Source organism: Aedes aegypti, chromosome 3, assembly GCF_002204515.2.
Source record: "Aedes aegypti strain LVP_AGWG chromosome 3, AaegL5.0 Primary Assembly, whole genome shotgun sequence".
NCBI classification, from domain to species: domain Eukaryota; kingdom Metazoa; phylum Arthropoda; class Insecta; order Diptera; family Culicidae; genus Aedes; species Aedes aegypti.
This window is the reverse complement of record NC_035109.1, coordinates 330,719,749-330,742,351: the sequence shown is the minus strand read 5'-3', so window position 1 is coordinate 330,742,351 and position 22,603 is coordinate 330,719,749. Positions and strand designations below refer to the sequence as shown.

The following is a 22,603-nucleotide window of genomic DNA, read 5'->3' as shown; positions in this document are numbered from 1 at the left end:
TGTGACTTTTTTAAAACAATAGAGCACAATCAGTTACATGTACATCGGGAATGATGCATTTCGTGCCATTTTTGGTATCCACTTCACATATGGAATCATGAACTTGTTGAACTGCTGGAAATCACGAAACACGTTCAATCAAACCGCACTGAAAACCATTTTCTTCAATTTTTGTTCAGCCAGAGTGAACTGAGTGCCCCTTAATTCGAAATCAAATCTAATTACATGGAAAATATATGATGATTTTCTTGAATATTCTATTTTGATTTACTTATTGGACCCTGTTGGTCATTTGTGAGCGGTAAAATTTTGGAAAGAGTCATTCGCGATCATCTCGCAGTGGACTTTAAAGTTAAAAATCTAAAAATAATGGTTTTGGCACTTGGTGCAGTTTAGCAGAACCCCGACCATATGTCATAGAGTAATCAAACCAAATTTTAACTTAATCCGTACATTTTTACTATAGTTCTAGCAGTTTTAGTGATATTACATGTTTTGTGTCATGAAATTAAGGGTTATTGTGTCCCACTTCACCCTAAAACAAAAATCTGAAAATTTTTAAAGGCGGCATCCACAAATAACGTAACGCTCTAGTTGGAGGGGGAGTACACTCAAGCGTTACGGCTCCTACAGAAATTTAAAATTTTTCATTTAAAAAGCATTATGGAGGAGGGGAGGGGGTAAAAAATTCCAATTTCAACGTAACGTAATAAATGGATGCTGCCTAAAACATCTTTTTTACATGAGAGAACAAACCCTGAAAATTATAGCCCGATCGAAAAACATCGATACAAGATGGGGTTTCGGCTCTCGCGAACTGGCTTTTTTTTCTCTTAGTAGCTTGATTAGTATAAAACTATTAACAGAGACATTGCCCATTTCCTCTTGTGCATCACCAACTCACCCGAACTTGATCCTGCTCGCCGGCATACTCGATGCTCTGGAAGATTGTCCACGTGTACCGGCGGCGGATTTCGATTCGCGCCAGAAACCGCCTGTACCAGCGCTGGATCAGGATGGCGGCTTTCATCGCTGCAAGATAAAAAGGGAGAGAAGTACGAAGAGCAGATGGTGAATACTTGAGTATACTATTTTGGTAAGAAGTTTTTTGATGATATCATGAAGATATATAAGCTGAATAAGGTGGGAGAGAAAAGTTTTTTCCCAGACGTTAAGGCATTTGATCGCAGCATGAATCGTTCTGGTAGGTTTCACTGGAGCTTGAATGAGCTACAACAAATGTAGAGAAAACTGATATGAACTGCAACCGTGGAGAAAACATGCTTTGATAAGTAGACCATAGGTTCCCAAACTTTTCGAGCTCGCGACCCACCTTGCCGGTCAGCGTTTTCTTCGCGACCCACCATGGGAAAATGCGTAGAAACTATTTTTTAACTCAAACATTTGAAATTTTTCGTTTGTTTTTAGTATAGGGTATGCACCAAGTCGATTTAGATCAGGGTTGTTAACATTAATCAACGATTAACGCCGTTAACGTTGATTTGGTCGCGGATCAACGTCAACGCCGTTGCGATGATTTTCTTGGCTGTTAGCGTCAAAGTCAACGTAATGCGTTGAATCAACGTCAACGAATATCGCTAACCAAATCGTTGATCACACAGTTCACATAGCTTTACATCGGTAAACAGAACGTTTCCATGCTGATTCCGTTTCCAAGTCATTAACGCGAGAGACAACGCAAGTCGTTGACGTTAAATCAACGGTAATCGTTAACGTTAACATTAATCAACGGCTCGGAAAAAATGACGAAAAATTCGCTAATCGTTACAATTAACGTTAACGAATTAACGAAACGGCGTTAATCGTTGATTAACGTTAACAACCCTGATTTAGATTAAGAGTTTGCGCTGTTTGCAACAAAGGAGAAATAAGGTCGAAATTGTATCAATGTTTATCCTATCAACCTAGATTTGTTGATAACAAAACTAAAAACATTCAAATATTGATTAATGCTTTTGAACTGTTCTGTCGAAATATAAAACTAGTCGAAAAGAGAAATTTCGGACAAAACATTAGTCAAAATTTCATGAGCTGAACACAAAATAAGACTACTTGAATCACAAGACAATTGATCATTTATTTCATGAAAAAATGTAAGAATGAAGCTACTTAAACTTTACAGAACAAAAAGCAAAATTCAACTTATGTTTTAATACGCTATGTTTTTTTTCGATTGTGCTACTTTTTCCTGAATGACCAGTTTTCCCGAATAGTAATGCTGTTCAAAAGAGTGTGATAATAGTCTCCAGTGACAGGATGGTTAACCAGTAACTGAGAGAGAGGAGACAGCTCACTGACAGTTGGCATGTTTCCTTGCCTTTTTTGACTTCATTCTTTAATTCTTGAGTTGTGCACAACGGTCAGATGAACTTGTTTTGGTCAAAATCTGGGAGGGAGGCACAGATAGTACACACGAAATTTGAAACATTTTTTTCCCATGCTGCAAGATAACTCCAGTTTGCCAACGACAATCAAGGCAGGCTTGGCGAAAATTGATAATTTTCATTTGTTGTGTACCTTCGATCTTTCTGGACAAACATTGAAAAAGGGCCACAGTTTTCTATGCGTTTAATTTTCAGTTTTAGTAAAAACAGTTAAAAGAGCCTCATTCCAATACGTTATATTCAATTAGAATAAACGGTACTTTCGTGACGTTACCTTTGAATGAGCATGAATTGATTCTAATTCGATTTTTGCGACTTTTGATGAAATGAAAAAAAAAAATGCTTTGGCTAATTACGCGCTTTTATCATGTTTGCATATTGTTTAAGATCTGGGCTCACAGTGACAGTTCGTGACAGCAAAATCTCGGCTCACTGTGACTTAGAGAAATTTTGTGTTGGTTTCTCCCTCCCAGGTCAAAATCATATTCACTTCTTGTTGTTAGTTATTAAAAAGTATTGACAATTCGGGTGACAATTAGAAGTTCGGCAGTCAAAACTTCGGTGAAGTTCGGCGTCGGCATTCTAATTTGGTGCTTCGCCGACGCATAAGGATTGTCTTTGGCGGCGTAGCACTTGGGTGGAATGCCGACGCCGAACTTCGGCGACCTTTGGTCGGTGGTATTTCATTTCTTATGAACTTCAGTCTAAATTTAATCTGAATGCACAATATATACATGTATGGGGCTTTGCACAAAAATCATGCTATCTCTTTCACCCCTCCATAAAATTTGTAAACAACAAGGCCAGTAAACGGCAAAATCCCATACAAAATCAAAACAGTGCAGAGCCCCATAGAATCAGTAGCAGTTTGGCAACCCACAACTAAATATAGGTATTCAGCTTTTTAAAATGTGAAATCATCGAAAAACAGTTAGAAATTTTATTTGAATTTACCTGAATTTCGACGGTTTTTCTTACGTTCTACCCTTCGAATGTGCCGGTTTCCCAGTGACAGTTGGTGACAGATTTCCTTGACTTTTGGGAGCTCGCAATCTAAGCCAGCTGTCTCCTCTCTCTCAGACCAGTAAGTAAGTAAGTAAGCAATAAAATAATTCCTTGAGTTATTCAAACATAAGTTTCCAAAATAAAGAAGAGGACAAATCAGATAACCAGGCGAAAATGATGTTCGGGGAACTGGAGTTCGGAAAAACGACATACCGAGAACCGACATTCGGAAAAAAGTAGCACAACCTGTTAGCTATTCGCAATGCTTTTCATCTTCTGCCCTGAACGTTTTAGCAAAAAAAAAAAAGTATGATAATCAATAAAAGTAAAAAAAAATCAGCTGTTGCAGTGAAATTCATTGAACAGTACTTCGGAATTTTAATTTTTTCAACATATAAATGTTATGTCTACCTAACTCAAGCGGTGTTCTTTCTGGCTGTCGTAGTGACAGAAAGTCTCCCTTCCGTACTGTGGACAGATTAATATATTATTTATTTACAGGATATAAAAATAAATACAGGTAAATAACAATCAATCGGATGAAATTTCAAATGTAATAGACAAGATTATAGCTAGTGACTTACTAGTAGTGAATCGTGCTTTTACTAAGAAAAAGAAAACTTCTAATCGAAATGAAAATAATTTGGTAGCTTTAGATCACCTTAAACACAAGAGGTTTGAAAGTCGAGTTCATATTGTATACATATGATTTTTTCGCGACCCACCAGAGATGGGCTCACGACCCACCAGGGGGTCGCGACCCACAGTTTGGGAAACTATGAAGTAGACAGATGTTGAGCTTCACGAGCTCTGAGTGATTTTAACTGATGAATGCAAAGTAATCTCAGAAATATCAATCAAATCATTTCATTGTTTATTTCTATCCAAATCGTTTTTAGATTCCGCATCAATAGGTTTTAACATTAAATCCCCTCCCTCAGCCACGATGGAAATTTTCCACAATCGTAACTCAACCCAAAACTGCTGTGCCGTCGAAAAACTCGTATATTTCGAATTTCTCCACGGTAACCTTTTGCCGAGTCCAGAGTGACTCGAAAACTCAAACTCCCTCGTTTGAGAGAAAGACAAATGAAAACCAGGTGCTCAGCACTTTTCCCGGCGTTTTTTTTTCGCTTCCGCCATCGCCGTCATGTTATCAGAAAGTAAAACAACCATTTAACAAACCGGCCATCGGGTTATTTCCACTGTTTCACACTCGCTTTTTATCGCCATTTACGAAACAACAAATAAGGTTGTAAATGGTGTAGGGTGAAGTGCCATTTTCACTCTGAAGAGTAATGAATATGTTAGCGAATTCAGGATTTTTAGTATATAATGATATAATTGTAGTTTTTAATTTGAATCACCGGAAATCTTTTTTTACTTTATTTGAATTATCGAAAAGCAGGTTGCTACATTGACGCATCACCCTATAAAACGATAGAAATCGTCCATTTTTTGCCATTTGTCCAAATCCGTCGATTTGAATGCTTTCTGCCAGCATAAGAACGGAAAGGCTCAAAAGCTTTCCTCCTAGCTTTGCCACGGGGAGGAAAAGGTTATAAGTAAGCAGCCTAACCTTCTGTTTTATTGCTTCTCCAGCTGCGAAAACCCGGTTTCCACCATCGTCATCATCATCATCTTCGTCAATCATGGGACCAATTTTCAATTTTCTCATTTCAACCCAACTTGATAGGAGCAAGAAAAAAATGTGGGAATGTGAAAAGTTTTAACACTCTTTTGGTCCTCTTGCGAAATGAATTCGATGAAATTGTTTTCCTTTGACTTACGAGTTTAATTTGATCAACTTAAAAATGCAATTTGGCCTTGAAATCGGTTTTGTTTTGTTTATTTTATGATGGTTCACGTTTAATTCAGGTGGTGTAATGAACAATTGCAATATATACAATCTCTGGAAGTAATACATCCAGTAATAACTGCAGAACAGCTGCACTGCCGTGAATCGCAAGTTAGTCCCATCTGCATTTTCGACAAAATTGAGTTGAGTTCAGGTTTCAACATATCTTTCTATTCTCTTTCAGCTACATCAATGAGATAATATGATTAGTTCGGAAAAATTAGGAAAAAACAGCAAGTCAAATTGTCCCATAATGAAATGTAAAAAAAAAGACACTGACACGTTAATGCTTCCAGTGGGCATTTATGCCCTTTGAAGGAAGCACCACACTAGACAACGGACTAGCATGCAACGCCCAGTGGCACAGTCGGAAAACATTCCTCACGAAAAGTTTACCGGCCTGAGGCGGGAATCGAACCCACATTCCCTAGCACGATGTAACCGCATATCAGTCCCACTACAGATTTCTGCCCCGTGTAGCTCAAAAATGAACCGTGTTTTTAATTTTCTTTATATTTTTCTCGGAAAGATATTGTAGTGAAAAGCAAATTGCGAAAGTTTCATTAAGATATGAACATGTTACAATTCTCTGGAATTTTTTGAATATTCGTATGAAAAACGATTTCGGAAACTTTCGCCCTCTTGAGGCCAACATATTTCAGAATCGCCCCCCTTAAATGAATATATCTATAAAATGCTGTTTTGAGTTGAATTTTCAAAGTTTGTCAAATTATCTGGTTTACAAGTGTAGTAATTTGGCCGTGAATCGCAAATCAGTCCGATGCATTTTCGTCAAAATTGAGTTGATGTCATTTTTTAATCCATTGATCTCTCAGCTGCACTAACAATACCACACTATTTGATCAGTAAGATAAGGAAAACCACTAAATTGAACTGTCCCGTTATAAAACGTATCCGCTTATCAATCCCATTACAGATTTCCACAACATGTTAAAAATAAATAAACACTAAAATATTGAAACCAAAAAAGCTGATTCAACAAGCTTTTATTTTTAATTCTATGGAAGAAAGGCATACTAAATAGCATCGTGCTACCGGGCTTGATGACTTACAAACTTAAAATATCCTATAAGAGGCAAATATATAATGAATTTTTTACTCCCTTTCATAATTTTCGATTTTTTGATGGAGTTGGATGGTGTGGGACATAATTGAAAATAAATATTTGCATTAGCCATATTTTAAATTTTCCGTTTTTGGCAATTAGTAAATTTATCCAAAGTATCCAATTTTTATCAAATTTGACATAATTTTCAAAATAGTTGGTATTATGATAACTGATGAGACCACGTGTGACCAAAATTCTAAAGTGAATAATGTCGATTTTGTGAAAAAACCGATTCCACCAATCCAAACTTTAGCTGCTCAATCTTAAATACCTACCCCTACAAAAAGTAACTAAATATTTGTTCTGATTTAGAAATAAGTTCTAACAAATTCAACAGCTTTAACAAATGTCTCACTTTAAAAATACAGTGAATAAGAACTATTCAAATCTACGTTATCTGTTGATAAAACCTCAGTATCTGAGTAACTTTAGCAGATGTTTATTTGCAAAAAACTATAAATCTCCCCATTAATTTTTTAAGAATTTGAATCATTCTAAGAATTCCGCGAATGACTCTCCCGGAAATTTCTCAATATATACCTTAAAAAAAGGTTTTCTTGAATTCCCTTATACAGACTATTTCAGCTATAATGCCTATTTTTTTTCAAGAGTATGTTCTAAAACTAATTCAATACTAATCTTGACACATCATCGGGATATATCTTTATACAATCGACTCTCCGCATCTCGATATCGAAGGGACCATCGAGATAGGGAGGGATCGAGACATAAAACAAATTTTTAATGAATACTAGATTGAAAATCACTCCGTTACCAGGAAAATCAAAAACCAACAGACGTCATTTTATCTTAGCGAATTGTTTAGAACCCCTTAAATCAAGCCTAGTAACCTTTAATAATGGGCATATAGATATACAAAGAGAAAATCGGGAATGAAAGTCACATTGAGATAGCGCATGGAGAGTGAAAATGTATGCAGAATGAAGGGACGGAAAAAATCATCGGCATAGGGAGAGCTATCGATATGTAGAACATCTAGATGTGGAGAGTCGACTGTATAACTCTTTTGAGATTCTGCCATGAATCATTTAACGAATTTCTTTCTTGAGTACTTTGTCTCGAGATTACATCAAAAGGTTAGTCTAAAGATACCACGAAGAACACCTTGAGAGTGTTTTTAGGATCTTCGTCTTGGATTCTTCATGAATTCGAAGCAGCTACTACTCCATTGATATTCATATAACTTCCAGGTCACTGAATTCTTTCAAAATTCAAAATTCAAAAAATTGAAGGAATATCTGAAAGATTTTGTTGACCATGCCAAATCTGTCAGTAACAGAACTTGATCATCCTTTATTTGAAGTAAGTTTTGCACATGTTTTCGGAATGGTAGAATAATTGTTTTTCATAGTTGTATCGATAATTTCGACTCAATAATACTTTTTGAAAAAGACCTATGAACTTTTGCACGCAATTTATTTAACCACGCATAACTTATGAAAATAGCCCTTTCAATTATTTAAATAATATTGTTTTGAACTAACCCCAAAAATGGATACCTCTAGAGAAGTGATCTATGTAATAATTAGACATGAAGAAACAACTGCATACAGTATTGGCAAAATATTGATATATAGGGTAAAGAACTACTTCGGCACTTGGACCGATTCCCGGCACTCTATGAATAAAATCTAAAATTTCTTCGTTTTAACATAATCAACAGACACTGACATATTTTTTCCTCATCAATGAACTATTTGTGCATCGAATGTCACATAGACAATCCGTGTATCAAATACAAATTCTACAAAAAAAAAAATCAAATGAACAATATTATTTTCCACTCCACAATCAAGTCCAAGTTTCAGAGTGCCGAAATTAATCTTTTCACATTTAAATTTTTACATTCACTTACCATGAGGAACATAGAACACGGCAAAACTCAGCTTTGTATCACCTTTTTGTGATCATCACTAGCCGAGAATACATCACAATATCACTACTCACATTTCATACACTTGCTTTTCTACAAATAATTGGGAAACCATTCGATTAAATAGTTAAAAACTTTGCCTTATTTTATCGAACAAGAATCACTTTGGCACCGTTGCTTCCATACCAAAAGTGTTGTCAATCTTACTGTCTTTGAACGAACTAATCTTTTCTTTAAAGTCAGAAAGTTGATTCAACGGCAAGAACAGTAACAGAAATATGTTTCAAATCATAGCACTTAAATTTTGATATTGATTTAGCTTAAAAAATATATTTGTATAGCTATTTTCCATCAAATTTTGCTAAAATATTTAATTGGGTTTGAAATTATTTTTGGAATTCAACATTAAAAATTTGGCAACACTTTTTCGTATCCATACACGGAGTCTGTTAGTATTGTAAATTTTGCACCCTATCGGACGCGACGATTTGTAATCGTCGCCGGTGAAACCGTCGCCAAAATCGTCGCCAGCCAAGCAACCGCTGTGAATTTGACGTTTCACCAGTCTTACCAACACAATGGCAAATCACCTCTTTCGATTTATTTTATGGCATTTGACGTTTCACCAGTCTTGCCAACACAAAGGCAAATCACCTCCTTTGATTGGTTTGCTGGCGACGATTTTTTACTCTGTTCGAAAGTTGGCGGCGCGTTTTGTTGCGAATGAGACAGACAATATGCAATAAAGAAAACGAATAGATTTATAAAGGGCTAACCTGTTTTGCGTTGCCGAAGCCTCGATGGAAGGTATGGTAACGTTGAATTTCTCTCCTCTTCATTCGCTTGCATTATAACGCAAACGTAATAATGACGTCATGCAAACCGAATTGAAGAACATTCAAAGTGTGAATGCAAAGGCAACATAAAATCAGCATACCTATTTTTCGGCTCCTTTGCTCTCAGCCATCTGTCAAACTCTTGTTTTGATTTCGTTTCTGCGCCGTAAAGTTCGGAGCGGCATCTCGGCAGTGATTAGGTTTTAGGTTTCGCTCAAAAATCTTGCCGTTCATTCCAGGTAAGCATATCTTAAACAATAATTTTATCTGTTCGGATCAGATACAGATCAGACACAGATGCATTAAAACATGTCATGCTTGTTTCAGCTCATCAGATGGAGGCAAACGAAGCAATGATAGACGACTGCGAGGCGAGTTTTCCTGGTCAGTTGCGGGGTTCGAATGGCCCCACGCTTGGTGCACAAATAGATGAGTCATTCAATCTCTGTGTCCATCGCCATTCAGGTGGGTCCTCATTTTGTTACCAGTGCAATAATGTAAGAGATTAGCTATTCCCGGCGGCTAGTGGTTTTGTTGACGAAAGCTACAATCGAGCTTTCGAAAACTGTTTGGTTCTTGGTCAACAAGATGATAAAACAAAACTACTAGCTGACGGGAATTGAGGTGAAGATGCATCGAACCCAAATTGATCGATTTTTCAAGAGCACAAATGTAGATAACCAAACAACCGTTTGTGTTGAAAACTTGATCGATTGGTAATTTGCTGGTGATGACCAATCGATTAAATTTTCAGCACGAACGGTTGTTTAGTTCTCTAGATTTGTGCTCTTGAAAAATAGAGGTTTGAATCCGATGCATCTTCATCTTATAATCACATGAAGACGACTAAACAGCAGTACGGAGCGGAATTATACAATAAAGCAGTCTCTCAACGCACTGGTACATAATTTCCGACCAAGGGTTGCCGAGTAATCTGCCCATACTCGCATAACAGTCCCGTTTATAAAGGAAATCCCATAGAATATGGGAATGTTATGCGAGAGAGGGTAGTAATGTGGTTCATATGAAGGAGGCAGCACTTTAGGCTTTTTAAATTTCAATCAACTGTAATTAATTCAAAACAAAAATCTGAAATTTTTAGAGCTTAATACTTATTGACCTTATGTATAACGTATAGTGGCCAGAACTCCTGGGTCAGCTGGTGTAATTAAAAAATACTTTTTTTCTCTTTTGATTTCCAACAGATGCTAGTTCTCTGGTGGTGCTACGTGACTGCACCAACTCTATGAGGGAAGACCAGGTTGATGAATTCTTTGTTTCTCCGCCAACTCCAAAGCGCAACCCAACGCACAGTGAGAAAATCGGGCTCCAAAACGCGACTAAATGCAATATCTCAGCTGGGTAACGGTTCCAGGAAATGATTTTGGCCATTCTAGATCGGAAAAAGGCTGCTGAATCGATTGGTGGCGGTCCCATTGACCGGAGACTTCACCCTGGCCACCTAGAGCCCTGGAACCATCCTGAGTTCCTTACAGCAAGTAGAATTAATGGAACTGAAAATAAACTGTCATGATTACGTTTTGCTGCGAAGCCGCACATGAAAATATTCTTACATGGGGGATTTAGTGAAATGAATGATTGACCGTTATGGCCATTTTATGGTTCCGGAGCGAACCCGGAACATCCGTAAAATTGGAAATATTAAAAAAATATATTCTGATAGTTCCTTTGTCTCTTGTTTGTTAGAAAGAAGTACTCTTACAATTCGTATTTAATAATCTGAATGTTTGCCCATTACGGCCATTTTATGGTTCCGGAACTAACCCGGAACATCCGAAAAAATGGAAAAACTTAAAAAAAAAAATATTTTCTGATAGTTCCTTTGTCTCTTGTTTGTTAGAAAGAAGTACTCTTACAATTCGTATTTTGTAAGCTGAATGTTTGATCATTACGGCCATTTTATGGTTCCGGAACTAACCCGGAACATCTGTAAAATTTTCCATATTGAAAAAAAAAAAAAAGATTATTCATATGTTCCTTGTTGATTAAAATTAAGTATTCTAACATATTGGATTTAGTGATATGAATGTTTGATCACTTTGACCATCTTATGGTTCCGTAATTAACCCGGAAAATCCGTAAAATTGAAAAAAATATTCTGATAGTTTCTATGTTCCATGTTAGTTTTAATTAAGTATTCTTAAATGTCGAAATAAGTTATATAAATGTTTGACCATTATGGTCATTTTATGATTCCTAAACTAACCCGGAACAACCGTATATACAATATTGAAAAAAAAAATCTGATAGTTCAGGAAGAATGCTAAGAGAAATCTTTGAAAGAACTCCTGGAAGTATTCCTGGAATAATTCCTGAAGAAACTTCAGGAGAATTCCTGAAGGAACTCCTAGAAAAACAACTGGAGAAATCCATAAAGTAAAATCTCTGGAGGAACTTGAAGAAATCCTTTAAAGGATTCAAGGGAGAATTCCTGGAAACACTCCTAAGGGATCTCTAGCGGAACTCCTTTAAGAATCTCTTGTGAAACGCTTGGAGGAATCGCGGAGGAATTTCTTAAGGGACTCTTGGAGTAATTCCCGAAGTAAATCCTGAAGGAATTCCCGAAGGAACTCCTGGAGGAATATTTGGAGTAATATTCAAAAGAATACTTGGAGGAACTCCTGGAGGAATTTCCGAAGAACCTCCTGTAGGGATTTTTAAACGAACTCTAGGAGGAATTCCTGAAGAAACTCCTAGAGAAACTGAAGGAACTCCTGGACTAATCTCAGAAGAAACTCTTTTAAGAATTCTCGGATGAACTCCTGAATGTATAACTGAAGGAACTCCGTGATGAATTCCTGGAGATACTCCTGGAAAGGTTCCTGAAGGTACTATCGGAGTAATTCCTCTTGGGGTATTACCGGAGGAACACCTGAAGAAATTCCTGAAGATTCTCTTGGAGTAATTCTTGAACGAACTCTTGGTAAAATTCCTGAAGGAACTCCTGGGGCAATTCTTGAAGCGAACCCAGGAGGAAATCTTTATAGATCTTCAATAGTAATTTATGAAGAAATTGTTAGAGGAATTCCTGAAGATATACCTGGAGTATTTTCCCGAAAGAACTCCTCAAAAGACTCCTGGAGGAATTGCTGTTGAATTTCCTGGAGGAATTCCAGAAAGCACTCCCTGTAGAATTCCTGGAGAAATCCCTGAAGAATTCCTGGAGATATCCCTAAGATACTCCTGGAGCAATTCTTAAGGGGTTTCCTAGAGAAACTCTTGGAGTAATTCCTGAAGGAATTCCTGAAAGAATTTCTGGGGGAATTTCGGAAGAAAATTCTGGAGTAACTCCTGAAAGAATTCCTGAAGTAAATCCTTGAAGATTTTCTGAAAGATTTCCTGGAGAAATTCATGAAGAATTATCAAAGGAATTCATGGAGGAATTCCTCAAGGAGTTTTTGAAGGAAACTCTGGAGGATTTCCTGAAAGATCTGCTAGAGGATTTTCTGAAAACGCTCATGGAGGAATTCTTGAAGATACTCCTTGAAGATTTTCTTGAAGGAACTCCTGGAGAAATTCTTTAAAAAAAACTTCTGTCAGAATTCCTGTAAGAGCTCTTTGTGAAATTCCTAAAAAAAAAACTTTTGGAGGAATTCATGAACGAACTTCTTGATGAATTCCTGAAGGAATTCCTTAGTTACTCTTGGAGGATTTTGATGGAAGATTCCACAAGAACAAATAGAAGAATAATTCATAATTCATAATTCATAAATTAATATTAATACAGAGATCTCATATGAGTTTGCTAGTGGAATACCGAAGATTTTCTTGAGTAAATCTTTCGGAAACCCCCTCTGGAATCACCGGGAGAATCTTTGGCCCTTTTTTAAATAATAATTGAGACATTGAGAAATATTGGAGTAATGTATAACATCCTAATATGATACGGTGATCTTATACCGCAAGGAACTTGATTCCTAAAAATGATCCAAAATATTTTGTCTCTTGTTTGTTAGAAGGAAGTACTCTTACAATTCGTATTTAGTAATCTGAAAGTTTGACCATTACGGCCATTTTATGGTTCCGGAACTAACCCGGAACATCTGTAAAATTGGAAATATTGAAGAAAAAACAAATGTTCTGATAGTTCCTTTGTGCCTTGTTGATTAGAAAGAATTATTCTTACAAGTCGGATTTAGTAATCTGAATGTTTATGGTTCCTGAACTAACCCGGAACATCCGTAAAATTTTCGATATTGAAAAAAAAAAAACCTGATCGTTCATATGTTGTTTATCAGTTACGGATTTATCATACTCCAATTGACATACATGGTCACAGTAGATAAGAAAAATAATATATGCAGCGTGCTTCCGATTAAAATTATCTCGTCAGGATTAGAGAAGTACTATTTCATATACAATCATCTCTCCCTCACTCGATATTCCGTACGTCGATATCGAACCACAGCAGAAGTTGTTTTTTTTTATGGATACCTCGATGGTCGCATAGCATCTGTAAAATTTTCCACATTGAAAAAAAAAAAATGATAATTCATATAAATCAGGAATTCTGACAGAAGTTTTTTTTTAGGATTCCTCCAAGAGTTCCTTCAAGAAAATCTTCCAGGAGTATCTTCAAGAATTCCTCCATGAGCGTTTTCAGAAAATCCTCTAGCAGATCTTTCAGGAAATCCTCCAGAGTTTCCTTCAAAAACTCCTTCAGGAATTCCGCCATGAATTCCTTCGATAATTCTTCCAGGAGTTCCTTCAGGAATTACTCCAGGAAATCTTTCAGAAAATCTTCAAGGATTTACTTCAGGCATTCTTTCAGGAGTTCCTTCAGGAATTACTCCAAGAGTTTCTCTAGGAAACCTTTTAGGAATTGCTCCAGGAGTATCTTAGGGATATCTCCAGGAATTCTTCAGGGATTTCTCCAGGAATTCTACAGGAAGTGCTTTCAGGAATTCCTCCAGGAAATTCTACAGCAATTCCTCCAGGAGTCTTTTGAGGAGTTCTTTCGGGAAAATACTACAGGTATATCTTCAGGAATTCCTCTAACAATTTCTTCATAAATTACTATTGAAGATCTATAAAGATTTCTTCCAGGGTTCGCTTCAAGAATTGCCCCAGGAGTTCCTTCAGGAATTTACCCAAGAGTTCGTTCATGAATTACTCCAAGAGAATCTTCAGGAATTTCTCCAGGTGTTCCTTCTGTAATAGCTCAAGAGTTCCATCAGAAGTTTCTACAGGAATTCCTTAAGAAGTTCCTTCAGGAATTACTCCAAGAGTACCTTCAGGAGCCTTTCCAGGATTATCTCCAGGAATTCATCACGGAGTTCCTTCAATTATACCTTCAGTAGTTCCTCCAAGATTTCCTGAAAGAGTTTCTTCTGAAATTAGTCCAGGAGTTCCTCCAGGTATTTATCCAGGAATTCCTCCAAATATATTTCCAGAAGTTTCTTCAGGAATTCCTCCAGAAGATCTTCCAGGAAATCATCCAGGGTTTCCTTCAACAATTCCTCCAGGAATTCATCCATGATTTCCTTCAAGAATTTTTCCAGGAGTTCCTTCAGGATTTACTCCAGGAAATCTTTCAAGAAATATTCGATGATTTTCTTCAGGACATCCCACACGCATTCCATCAGGGAGTTCCTTCAAGAATTCCTCCAAGACTTCCTGAAGGAAACCCTTCGGGATTTCCTTCGGAAGTTTCCCAGGGATTCCTCCAGGAATTCTTCAGGATTTTTTCCAGGAGTTCTTTCAGGAATATTCCTCCAGATAATCCTTCAAATTTTACTCCAAATATTCCTGCAGGAGTTCCTTCGGGAATTCCTTCGGGGTTATTTTCAAGAATTCCTCCCGTAGTAGCTTCAGGAATTTCTACTGGAGTTTCTTCAAGTATTTCTCATGAATTTCTGCAGAGGTTCTTTCAGGAATTTTTTCAGGAGTTCTTTTAGGAATTGTTCTAGAAGTTCCTTCAGGAATTCCTACAAGAGTTCCACTAGGAAACCCTTATGGGATTCCTCCAGGAGTTTCTTCAGGAATTACTTCAGAAGCTCCTTCAGGATAATCCTTCAGGAATTTCTTTAAGAGTGCATTCAGCAATTCCTCCACGAGATTTCTACAGGGTTTCAGGAGTTCCTTCAGGAATTTTACCAAGAATTCTTTAAGGAATTCCTCCAGGTGTTCCTCCGGTAATACGTCCAAGAGTTCTTTAAGGAACTCCTCCAGGAATTATTCCAAGAGTTCTTTCAGGAATTCATCCAGTTCCTCAAGAAATTCCCTCAGAAGTTCCTTCAAGTTTTTTTTTTTCTAGAGTTTCTTCTGGAGTTACCTCCAGGAGTATCTCCATGATTTTGTCTAGGAATTCCTTCAGTAATATCTCCAGAAATTCTTTCAGGAATTTCTCTAGGAGTTCCTTCAGGAATTCCTCCTGGAGTTCGCTCAGGAATTCCTCCAGGAGGTTCTTCGGAAATTCCTCCAGGAGTTTCTCCAAGTATTCCAGGGGTTCCTTCGGGAATTCCTTCAGAGTTATTTTCCTTTAGGATTTACTTCAGGAATTACTCCAGGAGTCCCTTAAGAAATTCCTCCAGGAGCTTCTCCAGCGATTCCTCCAAGCGTTTCACAAAAGATTCCTTAAGGAGTTCCGCTAGAGATCCCATAGGAGTTCTTCCAGGAATTCTTCCTTGAATCCCTTAAAGGATTTCTTCAAGTTTCTCCAGAGATTTTACTTTATGGATTTCTCCAGTTGTTTTTCTAGGAGTTCCTTCAGGGATTCTCCTGAAGTTTCTTCAGGAATTATTCCAGGAATACTTCCAGGAGTTCTTTCAAAGATTTCTCTTAGCATTCTTCCTGAACTATCAGTTTTTTTCCAATATGGAGTATTTACGGTTGTTCCGGGTTAGTTTAGGAATCATAAAATGACCATAATGGTCAAACATTCATATAACTTATTTCGACATTTAAGAATACTTAATTAAAACTAACATGGAACATAGAAACTATCAGAATATTTTTTTTCAATTTTACGGATGTTCCGGGTTAATAACGAAACCATTAGATGGTCAAAGTGATCAAACATTCATATCACTAAATCCAATATGTTAGAATACTTAATTTTAATCAACAAGGAACATATGAATAATCTTTTTTTTTTCAATATGGAAAATTTTACAGATGTTCCGGGTTAGTTCCGGAACCATAAAATGGCCGTAATGGTCAAACGTTCAGATTATTAAATACGAACTGTAAGAGTACTTCTTTCTAACAAACAAGAGACAAAGGAACTATCAGAATATATTTTTTTTAATATTTCTAATTTTACGGATGTTCCGGGTTCGCTCCGGAACCATAAAATGGCTATAACGGTCAATCATTCATTTCACTAAATCCCCCATGTAAGAATATTTTCGTGTGCGGCTTCGCAGCAAAACGTAATCATGACAGTTTATTTCAGTTCCATTAATTCTACTTGCTGTAAGGAACTCAGGATAATTCCAGGGCTCTAGGTGGCCATGGCGAAGTCTCCGGTCAATGGGACCGCCACCAATCGATTCAGCAGCCTTTTTCCGATCTAGAATGGCCAAAATCATTTCCTGGAACCGTTACCCAGCTGAGATATTGCATTTAGTCGCGTTTTGGAGCCCGATTTTCTCACTGTGCAACGCATCGAAATTATGTCAATCGCACACATATCGTGTTGACGGCTGCCGAAAGGCTGGAAGAAATGCGGCTTCTTGAAAAAAGAAAAAACAGAATTTAAGAAGAAAAAAGCGGAAATGCGTGAAATTCGTAAGAAAGAAAAAGAGAGGGAGGCAGAAGAAAGGAAGAAGAAGAAGTTGTTGAGGGAAAAGGAGAAACAACTGATGATTCAACTGAAAAAAGAGAAAGCATTGAAGAGGAAACAAGAAAAGGAGAAGAAAGAGTCTGAGAAAAATAATAAGAAGCAAAAGTTAGCGAAAATGTTACTCTAACAGCTTGAAATTGATTATTGAGCAACAAATGCTGAAAGAACTCGTCGATCGAGATAAGGCAGCACAGATACAAGTAAAAAAAATGTTTCAAAAAAGATAAACATTACAAATAATAAAAATCAGAAAAGAAAAACTAGCAAAATGATAATTCGAACATAAAACTAATGTGAACATTCATTTTTAAGACTACACTCAAGAAAGAAATACCTAAATAACTTTTCTCTAGAGATTTTTTTTCCCTTCAAATTAAGATGCATTAAGTCTCTTGCCCAAATAGATTATTTTTCCATGCGTTCTTCGTGCAATAATCAAGTAATGTCTCTACAGTCACTATTTTGCTATTTCTCTTTGTAGTGAATCTTGATGAAGAAACTCCAAAGAAATTTGAAAATACTAGCAAAAATTGTCTGTGAATTTCTTGGGATTTTGTTTTATAATATATCTGAAGATGACTTCTGGAATGATTTCAGATGCCCTCCAGAAATTCACAGAGATTTCTCACAAATTTTCTCTGAGATTCACCCATAAATTCCTCCGTTGATTTTTCAAGAAATATGTAAATGTATTTCTTCAGATTTTTCATCGGAAAACACAGTGGAAATTCAATATAACCCCCTTTAATAATGTTCACAAAGTTTGTTATGAAAGTTTTTTCCAAATACTATTTCAGGATTTCTCCAGAGATTTTGCTATTAACTAATTGCATATTTTCTGCCTAAACACAAATAGCAATTCCTTTAAGAAAATCTTCAAGCTTTTAATTACAGTTTTTGAAGAAAATCGTTTCGGGATTTTTATTGGAAACCTTAAAAGTTCATACGCCTATTTTTCGATATTCTTTTTCATATAGTTCCGATAGCCATTTTCATAAATTTCTCAATAAACTCGAACAGAGATTCCTCGTTAAGTTGCTCAAGATTTTATTCTAGATTTATCTCTAACGTTTCATCCATAAATTACTCCTACATATAATTTTAGAGTTATTTTCTAATGTGAAATCTCCATACAGAAGAATAATTTTCATCTAAGGTTTCACATTTGTTAATACAGGTCGGACTCGATTATCCGGGATTCGATTATCCGGAATTTTAGACTCGATTATCCGGAGTAAGTTTTTTATATTATTTTAAAGATTTAATGCATAAATTTGAGTTTTTTTTAAATATTGCAATCTTTGTATTTGTATGTCACGAAATGGTTTGAGAACGGGGCAACCGATTTGCACAATTTTTTCACTGTTGTCTTCTTGAAGGGTTCCGACGTGTTCGTGTGACGAAAAAGTTTAGGGACGTTTTCTGAAAATTTGGTAAAACGGGGGAGTACTTATATGTGATTTTGTATGGGAGGTTCCATGACATTTTTCAACAGCCTACTTGATGGCAAGACGAGGTTGCCGGGACCACTAGTATACAATAAAAATGGTTTAGCAGTTTTGGGCGTAGGTAGGAAAAGGTGGGTTTGAAAAAGAGTTTTTTGTGTATGCTGGTCTAAAAATTTGTTTTCTTCTCAAGACCCCTAATGTTCCAGGAAATAATTTCTGGCTACGCCACTGCATCATAAAAGATAATATTTAAGTGCTTTTATGCATATTTAATTTTTATTTTAGTGATTCGATTATCCAGATAGAAAAAAAACTTGATACTGTGGATAATCGAGTCCGACCTGTAGTACAAAAAATTCCTATCACTACTACACAGATTTCGTTAGGGATTCTGTTGGATATTTTTAGGATTTTTGTTTAGAATATCCTTCCTTTGTTTAATAGTAATCATTGCGATCCAACGTTACCAGATATCAAAAAGAGAAAGAAATGTATAGATTCATAAAATTTTGTTTCAGCTTTTACTGTCCGTTTACCTAATAAAGAAGTAATAAACAGTTGAATTTTGTTTTACCGACAACTTTTATAGTGACGAAAGCTTTCTATAGCGTTTTTTCGCTTGGAATATATTTTAATGTTATATTTTTTCTCTATTATGACGGTCCCTTGCAATGTCGTTATAACAAGCATCGGCTGTATTGAAATTTCAAAATCAACATTAGGTTCGTTTAGTATCTGATAATTAAAACTCGATATTTTAAAAGGAAAATAATTTAAATCGAGCATGATCAAAGGGGTCATATACTTCAAAGGGGGATGGGGTAAACCCAAAGTGACAAGCCTAGCACAATTTTCAGAAGACATACACAAAGCGGTTGTGCTACTTTTTCCCGAATGTCGGTTCCCCGAATGTCATTCCCCGAACGCCAGTTCCCCGAATGTCAGTTCCCCGAATATCCCGTTTCCCCGAATAACCCACTTCCCCGAAAAGTTGTTGCAACTCAAAATTGTCATATCTTTATACATTTTAGGGTGGTGAACGTACTGGTCATCTGATATGCGCCCTTCTTTATTTGAATAGCGGTTCTTACGAGTTTTACCATCCTTAGCATTTTTGGCAACATGGGTATATCCAAGAATGACCAAATACCTCCTTCTTTTGATTGCTTATCGTTCTTTCTAATTCATCATCCTGCCACTGAAAACTATAATTGCGCCAATTTGAACTGTTCCACTTTTCGAGGAAACGGGTCATTCGGGAAAATGACATTCGGGGAAACGGGTAATTCGGGGAACTGGCGTCCGGGGAACCGAGATTCGGGGAAACGACATTCGGGAAAAAGTAGCACAATCACACAAAGCGTGACAAACGATGAGGAGATGCAGAAAAGTTGAAGTTAAGCTTAAAATAATCTGTGTACAATAAATCCAGGGAGTAATAATAGTAATATTTTATCCGTGATTGCAGCTTTCTAATTAATAACACTTTTATTACAATGGTTATGCATGAAACGAGCAATAAGAAATTGAAAGTTGTTTTACTGATCTTGCATTGCGTTTCTTCAACAGCCATATACCGTTAAGTCACCAGTCACCGTGCGGCCTCCATTCACCGTGCACATATTCAGATTTCTACAGAATATCCATACAAATTTCACAAATTATTGTTTTGTTGATGAAATGAAGTAGTCACAATGCACTTAAAAAAAAATGAAATGAAGTTTGTCACAATGCACTTAAAAAAAATAGTTTATGTAGTAAAAAATCATGTGAATTCTGTTTGTTTATGAGATTTTTCAACACTCTTAGTAGAATCGCTAAAAAATCACATTTTTTCATTATAACGTAAGGGTATCAAATTTTTAATAATTTCAACAAGTTTTCGCTGTAGATACTACTAGTTAGATGTATTTCATCGTATGGGCTTTGACATTTTATGTGAATTAAATTTTTTGTTGTGTTTCAGTCGAAACACAAATGCACGGTGAATGGACCCTTTTTTAATATGTATGGTTCCTATTACACAAATACCTTTAAAAATGAGTGCGCACACTGCTAGCAGCATAATTGCTCCACCAACAGCGTTTCTTCAAGATAGACAATTAAATCATAACGAAAACTATACGCACGGTAAATGGTGCACTTGCGTGCACGGTAAACGTTGGCATAGAACGGTACGAGGCGACCTTAACATGACATTTGTAAACATAATTTGTAGGTATTTTTTTGTAATACATCACTAATTTTAGACTTTCCCCATTTCATACTATAAATGCACGCATCATAGTGGTATTCTAGTTTGCTTTAATTTATTTGGAAAAATTATATAATTGTTTGAAGTGTAGATTTTTCTTAAATGCACGGTGAATGGTAGCTTGACGGTAATAGCTTTGTACAGAGTTATTCAATATGAACAGCGCCAGAAACGGAATCAGAAGACAAAAAAAAACGTGATATACTCATTGTCTTAATGTTGATATGCATTTCGCTGACGGTTTTGATGATTAAATATATTATAAATAAGCTTTCATTCAATTTGGGCTGTTACCCTATGAATATCAAATATGACGAAAATCGGTTCATTTTCACAATATAAGATATGCCCCTTAGGAATAGTAGAAAAACAACAACGGTACGCCCTTTATCCATATTGGTTCTCTGCTTGGGGTGTAGTGGATTTAGTTGTCATTTTCATACCTAAGTTGCGACCAATACACATTTTAATGTTGTTAAGTGTTAGTGCTTTTTTAACAGACTGCCAAACTGAATCATTGCGTGCCGAAAAATTTTTCGGGGTGATGGAAATTGGTGCAAGTCGTTGTGAGTTATAATTGCTCGAATGAAGGTTTTTGTGGAATATTAGTTAAATTATATGTTGTTTGTCGAAAGGAGAAGTTCTAAACTTAATCATAAAGGCATAAATTATCAGGTAAGCAGTTGGTATCAAATGTAAAGGACCAAACAGGTCAAAGCTATGCATGTAGTGCCAGGAATGGGGTATAAAACCCTATTGTAAAAAAAAACAGAACAAAATACTACAAGAATAGCCCGAAAAGATTCTTCTGAATAAATCAATGAATTGTAGTCCGGAGTTGCAGTATAGAGAAATTGCTTTGAAAAACAAGGTTCGAAATATTTTTGGCATACTAGCACCCTCTACAACACATAGCCCGGAGCGATCATTTGCAAATGGCATAGCCCTCGACTCGCATGCAATAATTTTACCAGTGGAATTCTTTCGTGCGGGCATCCACTCTTTAGAGACAAACATTCGCGTTGAAGTTATTTTATGTAAACAGAGAGAGGCGTCGCATTCGTTTATCTCAGAAAGAGAGAAAGAATGCGAGCATAACAGCGCCATCATGACAGTTGCAAGTACAGTTCGCACTACACTAAAATTTCAATTTTACCAATAAAGCGCACTATGGATACGATCGAGAGTGTTATGTATTTTGGAGAGAATGCAAGATAACAATCTTAACAAATTTCTAAAGAGATACCTTAACACAGTGATTCCCAACGTTTTCATAGTTGTGGCCCCCTTTCAACTTTATCAAACATTTCGCAATTCCTAGAAAATTACTTTTGAAGTGTGTGTAAACAATTAGCAAAGTAAAGAATCAAGGTGAAAAATAATTCTTCTACTTTAAATCAAGATGGCATCAAAATCCAAGATGGCCGCCAGATTTTATCACTCAAAATAATACTCTTATTCTTCACTCGACTCGAACAAAACACCAACGATTGAAAACTTGTTCCTTTGTTGTACACAAAATAATGTTTGAATTGACTGCACTCGCCATATACGTCAAAATCGTACAACATGATTTAGAAAATCGTTCAGTTCAAAGGGTAAATACCATTGCTCACCTTGTTTTTGTGTTTAGTCCATCTTACGCAATTTTTCCTCAGCTTTCTGATGGTGATCCCAGAATTCAAAATGAGCGATGCGCTAATGGTGAAAAATCGATTTTTCTTACAAAATTCAAGATGGTGGCCAAATTAAAAATGGCCGCCAAATTTTTTATAACTTCAAAATTTAATCCTTAAAATTTAATACGATGCCTCCAAGTTTGCTATGTATTCTAACACAAATATAAGACATATCACGTAAAGAAATACCCAAGATTTATAAAAAAATGGGCTTTTCGCAAACTGTTTAGCCTGCTGGCGTACGAGGGGTCCACCAATTCGAGAAAACCGAAAGGACCACCCTCAAAT

The 22,603-nt window shown here is 36.3% G+C and overlaps 1 protein-coding gene and 1 long non-coding RNA gene across 6 annotated transcripts in view; one reads left to right on the top strand and one right to left on the bottom strand.

Annotated features, from left to right (window-relative positions):
* The window catches only part of LOC5577768 (serine/threonine-protein phosphatase rdgC), a 229,034-nt gene that overhangs the window by 54,898 nt on the left and 151,533 nt on the right, over positions 1 to 22,603 (bottom strand). For all 5 annotated transcript variants that reach the window (XM_001663491.2, XM_021854816.1, XM_021854819.1 and 2 more), the window contains exon 4: positions 905 to 1,032. In XM_001663491.2, the coding sequence (XP_001663541.2) occupies positions 905 to 1,032 (128 nt within the window). The remainder of the gene's footprint in view (positions 1 to 904; positions 1,033 to 22,603) is intronic.
* On the top strand, positions 8,984 to 10,436 carry LOC5575467. Its single transcript, XR_002502631.1, has 3 exons — positions 8,984 to 9,366; positions 9,455 to 9,592; positions 10,333 to 10,436. It is a non-coding gene; the product is annotated as an uncharacterized LOC5575467 (long non-coding RNA).